This window comes from Epinephelus lanceolatus, unplaced genomic scaffold (genome assembly GCF_041903045.1).
Source record: "Epinephelus lanceolatus isolate andai-2023 unplaced genomic scaffold, ASM4190304v1 scaffold31, whole genome shotgun sequence".
NCBI classification, from domain to species: Eukaryota; Metazoa; Chordata; class Actinopteri; order Perciformes; family Serranidae; genus Epinephelus; species Epinephelus lanceolatus.
The window spans coordinates 28,479-39,233 of record NW_027556813.1 but is presented as its reverse complement, the minus strand read 5'-3'; the positions used below and the strand labels follow the sequence as shown (position 1 = coordinate 39,233).

At 39.3% G+C, this 10,755-nt stretch overlaps 1 protein-coding gene across 1 annotated transcript; it reads right to left on the bottom strand.

Annotated features, from left to right (window-relative positions):
• Positions 1-751: 751 nt before the first annotated feature.
• Positions 752-10,398, bottom strand: LOC144462244 (interferon-induced very large GTPase 1-like). Its single transcript, XM_078166042.1, has 6 exons — positions 10,258-10,398; positions 9,918-9,995; positions 9,700-9,778; positions 9,337-9,600; positions 8,759-9,019; positions 752-6,945 (listed from the first exon to the last, which is right to left on the bottom strand). The coding sequence occupies exons 2-6, from the start codon at positions 9,957-9,959 to the stop codon at positions 2,249-2,251; spliced, it is 5,343 nt and encodes a 1,780-aa protein (XP_078022168.1). The 5' UTR covers positions 9,960-9,995; positions 10,258-10,398; the 3' UTR covers positions 752-2,248.
• Between the last annotated feature and the right edge of the window lie 357 nt (positions 10,399-10,755).

The following is a 10,755-nucleotide window of genomic DNA, read 5'->3' as shown; positions in this document are numbered from 1 at the left end:
AAGATGTACTGACCCCCTACAAGCGCCAAGATATCCATCATGTTGTCTCAATATGAAAATGATAGAGAAAGGGCATAACTCCCAAACCGTCGGAGTATTCTTTTCACATAATAATGCGGACTCAGCAGATGACTTGTTAACTGTTTATTCCTCCTTACACCGAACATACACGGCTGCTTCTCATTGTTTCCAGTAGCACAACAACGGTTACTACATTACCCAGAATAACTTGAGGCTCACACTACTACGGTAGCCTTAGTAACTCAAAATACACCACAGATTAGATCAGAACAGAAACACGACAGGAGAATTTACTGAGTAATTTTGCTGTTTCCACTAATTACTTGGAGTGACCTGACGTTAGTTAATCCTCTCACTCTCCAAAACAAATGCATGCGGTAATTGCCGGCTGCAGTCGGAATTTTACGACATCAGGCTGTGGGTGTCGTACCGCTTTGACCAAAGGGGCGCTATAATCAACGAAAACGAAAAGTTCCGCACAGCTGCTTTAATCTTTCTTTTTCTTTTTGTCTGATGGGTTTCTGAGGGTAATTTAACAGAATTGTTATCTAGCTGGAATATTCAGTACTCACCTCCAGTGCTTGTTGGCAAATTGACACTAGATAACAGTTTTATCTATGGCATGCTATCAACTCATATGAGAACAAGATGCTGTTTTTTTTATCAGAGTGATATTCACAGTTTGTAACAGCCAAGAATGGTGAAAGGTTTCAAATACAGGACGCCAGAATTGAGACATGTACAGAAATCAATTTATTATGAGTAAAAATCAAAGGTGGAAGATTTTACAATAGGACCCATTTACAGCTTTTATTACATGGATGACAGTTCCCCACAGATCTGACTGAGGAACTGTCATCCATGTAATAAAAGCTGTAAATGGATGACAGTTCCCCACAGATCTGACTGAGGACATTAAGTGGGCTAAGAGTAACACTGACACTCTGTCATATATACATTTTGACACCACCACATTTAGACTGAATGATTGTATCCTCCATTAAAGTAAATATGTGGCATCAGATAATTCACAGAAACAAAAGCATTCTAAATTTGAGATAACATAGATTTTAAAAAGTTAATATTTGGCACCGGATACTTAAAGTAGTTCTATATCACAATTTCTACATTCAGAACATTAATATAGAACTAAACAACTGTTTGCTCAGTAAAGATATAGTGGAGTCGTGGCCTCCTGAGCAGATAATATAGTAACACTACCTCTGTGTGTTTTATAATCCAAGCTTCTCTGTTCTTTGTTGTGGTAACTAGTCCGGCTGCCCGTGCATGTCAATGCATGTGATTCCCTGTGTGTATCCCACTGGCTAGCTAATCGCTGGCATTATGCACTGCGTGTATATGGAGGTTACCACGAGTAACTCCATCTCAACCCATGGTGGTGGCACAGCATTGTTGCAGAAGCATAACACCCACCCTCTGAAACGTTAGCTCTGCCAACACTGTTACCTTGTTGGCACTGTTTGCACTGTTAGCTGCTAGCAGCTGGCTCAGCCACCTAAATATTGAGAGCCATATGCAGACAATCCTGGCCCAAACTCTGAATCATAAATATGCTCTGCATAACATATAGAGCTATTTAAATCTAAATAAAAACATACATTACAAATGTTAAATTAATCAATAAAATAAGCCAGTAAAGCAAGACAAAAACTGTCTCACGTATAACCCACATCTTGACATCTTTTAATACAGTGAAAAAGTAAATATTTAGCATCAGATGCTTTACAGAAATGAAAGCAAATTGATTCTAACTTTTTCTTTTAAACAACTGCATATCATACCTAATCAGATTTTTTTTAAAAAGACAATACCACATAAAGTTGTAAATATTTGACATCAGATACTTCACGGAAACAAAATGATCAATAAAAGATTACATACGCCATTTGTACCTCTTGGCATTTACATTCTAATGATATTCATCTGTCACACAAAATCATGAATTCAAACTCAAATTTAATCAAACTGGAAACGTTAGTATGTGTCCTAAAGTATCAAACAGTATTTAAAAGTATTCTCATAAACATAAACATAGAACTATTATATTTGTAAGCTGCAGCTGCAAATAGCTTTGTATCTTATAGACAACATGTTAATATTTGTGCTCTAAGTCATATTAAACAAGTAAAATGTAAATATCCATGTAATGATAGTGAATGCATGTTAGTAGGATGTGCACCTCTATAACCACAAAGCTTGTAGTCTCTCACCTGATATAAAAGCGTTCTCTGAGGCTTGCTTCTGCCTGCTTACGTGTGATACATTTCCAAGAAGCAGGTATGCTAGCAGGGTTTGCATTATATGCTACAGCAAACGTATCATTGAACCTTGCCAGTACATATTTCCAGTAGTCTGATGCCTGAAGGCTTACGTCTGGAACAATTTTCCAGTCAGGAAAAATATCTTTGTAACGTTTGAAAGGGTACCAAATTCCATTTGTGGCACTGCAGCAAAAATGACTGTCACTGATCACAGAGTGAGAGCATATGTCAGTACCACATGTCCCACGCCACCTGACTTCACCCAGAGCCTGTGGCCGATGTAGTGACGTCCAGTGCTCAGTGTGGTCTTTTCCTCCTGCCTCACAAGGTGCTTTGCAGAATGGACACTGTTTAACACATCCAATCAGTCTGGTGAAAAGCTCGTTCTGAGGATTCACATGAAGTTGTTTTAGTTTTGTTTGGATGTTTGTTTCTTTAAACTTCTCTGTAAGAGCCTCTGCCATGTCCTTCAGACAGTCGGTGAGCCAGTGAGCAAACTGTTCCGGGTTGGTATTGTTCAGGATCATGAAAGCACCAAGAGCATCCTGGGAAATGACCAGTTTATCACCAAGTTCCTGACAGACATCTTCAACAAATTTTCTTAAGTTGCCACTCTTTTTGGTTTTAGCTTTGTTGATAGCATTAGTTATGTTCCTCATGCTAAACTGGAGATTTCGATACTCAAACTCAAACATGATAGACCCTTTTAAGAAGCGTTCTACTATTTGGTCGAGGATCCATTTCTTTACATAATACTCATATGAGTCAATGTAGCTCAGATAGCTTTCAAAGTCATCCTTTGTGAGCAAATCCAGTAAAAGTGAATACTGGAGGTATATTCGTGTGCTGAACTGCTGGCTTGTCATCATTTCACCAATGATATCAGGACCCAAGGAACGCTTGACAAAGTCTTCAACTGCAGGCTTCAGGCAGCAGTTTGTGAATTCTTCTGCCTTCTTCTGGCACTGGTCTCGTTCATGGAACAAGTCTTTAAAATCAGTGCAAAACCTTTCTTTGTTTCGATTCAGACATCTGTAGGGATCATTCTCATGTATGAAATCTTCGTGCATGATCTGAAACTGTCTGGCTGCATCTCCACAGATGTGCTGTTTCAGAGAAATTTCAAACTCAATCTCTGTCTTCACTTCCTTATTGTTTTGCAGCTTCTCGTCAATCATGTGGAGGATCTCCTGAATGTAAGTGTCATGGTAATTGCTTTTTCTTTCCACTTTTCCAGTGACATACTGTTTGCAATCTGCTATGATACTGTCAGCCATTTGCTGTACAGCCTTTATGTGATCTTCAGTGTTGAAGAACTTGGTGATTCTGTGTTTCAACTGCTTGAAGAATCCTTCTGCAGTATATCTGAAAGGAACAAGTCCACATTCTGACAGGGTTTTTTTACTGAGCAATTGACAGACATGACTTCCCTTACGTCTTAGATTTTCTCTCAGGTAGTGGTACACACTTGCAAAGACATCTGCAGGCTTTTGCTTAGAGAAGGAGAGTTCCTTCACCATTCTGTTCCACATCTTATCAAATTCTTTGTCCAACTCTTTGCCTGTCATCTCTACATTTTTTCCCCGACATTGTTCAATCAATGCACACACTCTCTCCTCTAATTCTTTTGCGTGGTTCTCCTCGATTTTATCAAGTTCTGCCATTCCCTGTCTGATGTCAGCTGTTGCTGTGAGTTGATTAAACACAGAGCTCTCCATTTCTCGTCGAAGGGTCTTTGCACTGTTTGCAAAGTCTTCTCTGTATCCTTCAACAAGATAGACGTGACCCTCTGTTTGCTTGAAGTACTGTGACAAATTGTCAAGAAGCTTTGTCTCCCATTTCATCAGCACTGTGCACGCTTCACTTTTCAAACAAGTGAGAAATTCTCTCATGTCAGCTATCTCAGATTCCACAGCAAATTTGCCAAAATTGGAAATTCTTGTCTCAGCATTTGTAACCCATGTGTACATTTCTTTTTTGAATTCCCATTCCCATTTGTTGAATTCTGTGCACAGCCTCACGTATGCATCAGCCACCAGACTGTTTCTGAAGCTGAAGATGAAGTTTTCATGCTTTACTGCATTCCACAGGTTTTTCATCCACTCTGTAAACTCCAAGATATTATTAGCAGATGACTCACAACGTCCCAAAATCTTGATTACATTTTTCTTGAGCTCATATACAGCTTCGCTGTACCCTGCATTGACTGGTGCCATTGGTGGGTTTCCATTCCAGAGTCCAGGAATGTACCAGTTCCCAGTGTCTGGACTGTACTCCATCACATCAGTGAAGCTCATGTTCTCCTCTTTCTTTTCCATTTTGGCTGCTGCCTGGGTCATCTCATTTAACTGCTGCAAGAGCAGTTTCCTGTCTCGTAAGTTCTTCTCATGAGCTGAAACATCCGACACATTCTGGTGGACAAACTGACATTTGGGCTTTTTACCCACCTCTGTCATCCTGAGAAAAGCATGCACAACTATTTGTAGGATGTCTTTCATTTCAGTTGAATTCTCCATTCCGATATTGATGATGGTGATATCACTCAGCCCCACAACAAGTGTTGCAAGCTCATTGTCGTGCTCATGGCTATTATCCAGTTGTGCGAGCTCTGGTGACTTTAAGCCCTCAGTGTCAATGATCACCATGAAGTCACAGTTGAGGACTTTTTGAACATCTTCATTGATTCTGATGAGCAACATAAAGGCACCTCGAGTGCATCGCCCACTGCTGACTGCAAACTGCACTCCAAACATGGTGTTGAGGAGAGTAGACTTTCCTGTGCTCTGAACTCCAAGAACTGTGACCACCAGTATCTTGTTCTTAGGAGACACCAAGCCATTGAGCTGAGAGAGGACGTCACTCACCCATCTGAGAGGTATGTTGGAGGCATCTCCATCTACAAGCTCAAGGGGAAATCCATCAAGTAACAATTCTGCACATAGTTTGGGCAGATGTTGAAACTGTTTTCGTGATGGGTGTGTTTCTGGAAGAGACAGTGAAGCCTCATAGATCTGACCCATTTCACGGAAGAAGTGTTCAGTCCCCAGTGAGCTGTTGGAGAGTTGTCTGTCAATTTCTTTGATCTCCTCTTTGTTCTCAGAATTTTTGCATTTCTTTTTGTACTGATCTCGGAGGCCAGACAGTTTTTCTCGAGACAGGTTATCAAGGTTCATTCGCATCCATTTCAGGAAATAGCACCTCTCTATCCCTGGTCTTGTTATTGCGTTGATAAAACACGTCATTGCATTTGACATGTCACAAGTGTTCTGTTTTTTCCTAAGTTTTGTTTTCTGTACCTCAAGGTCACTTTTGTACTTTTCTACGTTCTCAGACCCAATATTTCGGAGCCGAAATTGTTCCTTCTCCAAGCGAGTCAGTTCCTTCCATATTTGGCCTTGCAGGGGTAGCTGAGTGTCTTTGCATTTAAGGATGTCTTGAATTTCTGCAGTTATGGCATCTGCATTTTTCTTGGCACTCTGGCACTCTGAAGAGTCTTCATCAACCAAGATTCCCAGTTCATGGGCAATGTCAGCCATCTGCTCAATTTGCATCTTCATCTTTGAGTTCTCAACTACTTTGCTGACTGTTTTCCTCAGATTTTTAACAAAGTCTGCATCATTCATCTGCTTAGTCTTTAAAAGGATGTTGCTGTTGTTCAAGCCCAACTTGGTTGCCACCTTCTTTACAGCATCAACACTGAAGTGCTTACTTTGATGGTTACCTACCAAAAAGATCTGTGCCTTGTGGCGTTGGTTGGTGAGCAGCTCACACTCAGAGTCCAAATTGTCAAAGAACACAAAAACTGCTGCTGATGTCTGACACAAAAAAGAAAATTGTGTTTCAAACGAGGCAATGTCTCCACGAAGGTTAGCTACAGCTACTGGCTCACTGAAAATATCCATGTTTTTGTTCCCACAAGGAAGGTACCAAGTCATTTCAACCAGTCCATTGGATATTCTCCTTGGACTGTCACCACACTCCATGTTATTGTCACCACACTCCATGTTACAGTGAACAAATGTATCATGGTACTGCTGAGAATTGCTCAGAAGCTTATTGAGGATCTCTGACTTGGACAGGGAGCACTCACCCAGTCTCACAAAAGATATCATTGGAAGTTCAGAGAGAACAATTCTTTGTTCAATGAAGCCTTTGGACTCTGAAAGTGACTGAGGTCTGTACTTTTTAACGATTTCTCTCATGGCCCAAAGCATGAGTGTGCACTGCTTTGTGTCACAATTGGGAAGCAACAGAGGCACAGAAAACTGACACATAGACATTTTGAGTGCCATTTCCTGTTGTACAAAAGCATCAGAACACAGAAAGAGAGCAGTGATTATGTCAAGGGGGTTTAACATGTCACCTGAATTTGTGCTGCTGACCAGATTATCAAGATCTAACTCTGTATTCATGGACTGATCACTACAGTTTGACTCACATGCAGATGTACATTTCATATTCCTAGCTGTCACATTAACCATCATTAGTTTCTTCAGAAAAACACATCGAAGATCTGAATTACACTTGGCAGGTTCATCAGTAATGGTCCTCTCGTCAATCTGAAGTACTGTGCTCAGGGATAGCTTCTTTTTGTCCTGGTACTCCAGTCCCAAATCCTCCAAAAAACTCTGTAGTTGTGTCTCTATAGACATAAAAAACAATTAATATTAAGCTCATGATGGTTTTTTTTTTTTCAATATTTTATTTCATTTTGCCCTTACATAGTTTACACCTCGCTAATACTGAAGCAGTCTAATAAAACAGCTGTTCTTTTGAGTAGTGTTGACTCAACATTCTGGTCCTTTTGAGGGCTTTATTTTGTGGTGCTGTTGAATTGCATAGTCTCATACTGACAGGTGCTTCTGATACTTTGTCCACACCATTTATATCTATGAGGTCAGACTATTACAAAGAAACTATAATGCAGTACAGGTAAACACCATAAATACTGTACATCCTCCAATATGCCCATGAAGTTGAATTGACATCTTTTAAAAACACTTTTAAGAAATACTAAACATTATAATCTCAATGTTGTATTATTAGACTGCAATAGTTTTAGCTAGTTGCACCTAATAAACTGGCAACTGAGACTTGAGTAAATGGATTTGCAATGTAGAAATAATTTAGATTTATAAACACTATCAAAATCTAATGGGCAGACTGCCGCTGGATTGTCAGTAAAGGACTGGAAATACGTGGAAAAGGTCATCCTGTGCTTCAAAATGTTGCAGATTCATGAAAATGCTGACTTGTTAACCATATCAAAAGATTATGAATATAAAACATAAAGGTATAGTCGGTTTTAAGATGTCATTAGGTATTAGTGTACTTGCACTATTGCTGGCCAAAAAAATTCACTAATTCTTTTGTACCGATTCTTTTGCAAGTTTGATTCATACCAGATCTACACTGTTACATACAGCCTCACACTTGAAAGGTGACATTATGCAAAATGCACTTTTTCATGGCTTTTCAACATTGGTATGTGTCCCTGGTGTGTTGAGAGATGGAGCATGACCTATTAGATTATGTCCCTGCACACTGACCCTGAAAGGTGTCAGTGATTCATGAGGATTGACCACTGTCTGGTCACATGGGTGTGAGGAAAACCCTGGATTAAATAAGTAGACTAGACCTGTGGCTGAGTATTAGAAGAGACATAGTGGGGAAGCAGGGAAGGTCACCTTTGCATTAGTTGCATGTTGAGCAGGAGCCATTTGCTTACACTATGATAGATTGTGCACGCCAATTTCCTCCTCCATTTTTATTTAATAGCTTAGTTAAGTTATAGGTCAATAGGGCATGTGATGCAATAGGTCAAACTGATTAACATTTTATTTTAAGAGCACCATCTGCTGGACCACAAGGCAAACTACTTTAAACTCTGTTGCAGTTACAGACTGTACATTTTGATTACATTTCAGTCATATACAGTTTGAATGTATTTTTTCCCCGAAAGTCTAGATTAAGTTTGGATTATGAAAATAAAAAGGGACAGCCCCAGAGTCTACTTCTAGTGCTTGGAGTTCAGCCCTTGTTCTGGCAGCTCAGGAAGAGAGAAAGGAAAGATTTTGTTTTGACTGATACTGATGCTGTTCCTATTCCTCATCTTGAGGATCACATAGATCAAGTTCTTTCCAAGTACTGCTTGCCACAGCCTTGTCACAAGTAGGAATTCATATGAATTTTTACAAGTTACCAGGTAGACTGAGGCCATGTCCTCCTAGGTTTTTTTGGGAAAAGCCAGCATTAGCTTTTGTCAATGCCCAACATCCACTGGTTATTAAAACGCAGAGTGTTTTATTACTTTCATTTATATCTCTTTTATTTGAATAGTCTTTTGGAAACTTCTGCAGAGTTGTGGTAGAAATGTGTATAATGCTCAAAAGTCTGTGGTTTTATTAGAAAATCAATTCTTCTTTTTTATTGACATTATGATTTCTGTTACTTACTTGTGGTAGCAGCTGTTACAGCTGGCTTGCTTCGTCTTCCATTCCTAAGTTGTGCAGAAACCTGCAGGGAGTAACACACCCCTGGCTTCAGGTTGCTGAAAGTCTGGTTGTTTGCGTCTGTTGTCAACACTTGTTCAGTTTCTCCCTCGCTGCAACAGGTCACAGTGTAGCTCTCCACTTCACCAGCAGGTGGGTCCCAACTCAGAGACACTGACTCACTGCTTATCTGGTCAACTGTAATGTTTGCAGGAGGGCTGGGCTCTGTGGGAACATCACAGTAGTTTCACTTATACTTTGGAATTCAAGTTCAGTCAGTGCTTTTCTGTATTTTAAAGTGGTGTTTAACTGCCAGGTTAAAGAGGTGTGGTAAAAGATAAAGCCACATATAATCAGGTCATGCACTTGTGGAAATACAAATTATTACCACATCTTCAGTCTACTGACCTTTATAACCAAATAAGAGCATACCTCAGTGTAAGAAATACATTTATATAGGTTATGAGACCAAAGACCATTCAGACAATACTTTCTATCTTTTTTGTTTGTTTGTTTTTTACTGATTTGTTTTACAGATTTACCTGTGAAGACAGATAGCGAGGTTGCTTTGCTTTGATTTCCATTATCAGCAATCCTTATGATGCTGAAAGTATACTCAGTCCCAGGATTCAGTCCCTCAACCGTCACAGTGCTGGAGTCCTCTCTGATCAAACTGCCTGTCTGTGTGTCACAGGAGTAATCTATTTGCAGTTTATACCTAACAGAGGTCTCAGTGAGTGAAAAGCCAAGAGAAACAGTCTCCTGGTCAGCACTGAGAACTGTTACATCTCCTGGTGGAGGAACGTCTGTCACAAGAGAAGAGAGGTACATCTCAGTATCTCAACATTACAACATGTAAGCCTATTTCGTTATAAATCAGATCAGTTTTTGACGGTCACACATACAGTCAGACTGTGATGTTGGTAAAGTAATCTTTCCGTCCTCATAGTATGACTCGGGGTAATCTGGGGCATCGTAGAACTCCTTCATTATTTAAAAAAAAAAAACAGTTTAAAAGTGAAATGAATCAATTTATAATCCCATTCAATAGCTTCAAGGAGAAATATTTGGCTTGTAATTTTATTGTTATTTAAGTTTAAGGTTGTAAAAACGAGCTGTTTACCTCTTCATCAGAGTTATCCATTGTAGGTACACTCTCAGCCATCCCACACTTGCTCCAGATTATTCAAACTGCTTCTTACTGAAAGTTATAGAAATGAACCCTGTTATCAACATCTTCTCCAACAGTTATCCATATTAGACATGAATCACACAGCTAAGTGTACTCTGCAAACTGTCAGACTACAATATAGAATAAAACAACTACTGTAATGGGCACACTAAGGGAGCTGTTAAAAATAGATAAAACACACTGAGTCACGCTTCTGTTTTATGGAAAGCCTGATATTTTTGCCGGACTTCAAATGAGGGAAACAATCCTTGACAAAGAGATTGTTGCTTACCTTTGTTGGAGTCATCTGTCCATGGTAAAAGTACTGTTCTGTTCTTTTATCCATGAATTTGTAGTAATTGTTTGTGCAGTATTCTGTTATAGGTTAAGTAGCTTTTGTCCTGAGGACAGAGCTCTGAACACGCCCTGACAATGCACTAGCCTACTGCCTACTTTTATTCTGCCGTGTGAAGTTACTTTCACTTTTGATTCCCAGAAACAGTTAACGGTTATGTGGTTTCCAGTAAAACAAAACTTATTTGTCTTGTCAGGAGGTGGTGAGGGGACGGTGGATTGAAAGGGCTGATTTGTGTAAAACTTTGATTTGTTGTGAACTAGTGGTACAAAGTATTAGAAATGGCTATCAGAAATAATTACTTATTATTGAAAATAATTATTAATTATATAGATGCCAAATAAAGCCAAATAATCAACTCAGTCTCATAAAATATGCTAAAATATCAATTTGGCACTCTGATTAATAATTAAAATAATAAATAAAGCTGCAAAC

Coding starts and splice junctions, on each gene's coding strand:
- LOC144462244 (XM_078166042.1), bottom strand. CDS start 9,959: ATGGCTGAGAGTGTACCTACAATGGATAACTCTGATGAAGAG. Junction 9,779..9,917: donor TGGATAACTCTGATGAAGAG/GTAAACAGCTCG, acceptor TAAATAATGAAG/GAGTTCTACGATGCCCCAGA. Junction 6,946..8,758: donor TGTAACAGCTGCTACCACAA/GTAAGTAACAGA, acceptor TTATGTCTATAG/AGACACAACTACAGAGTTTT.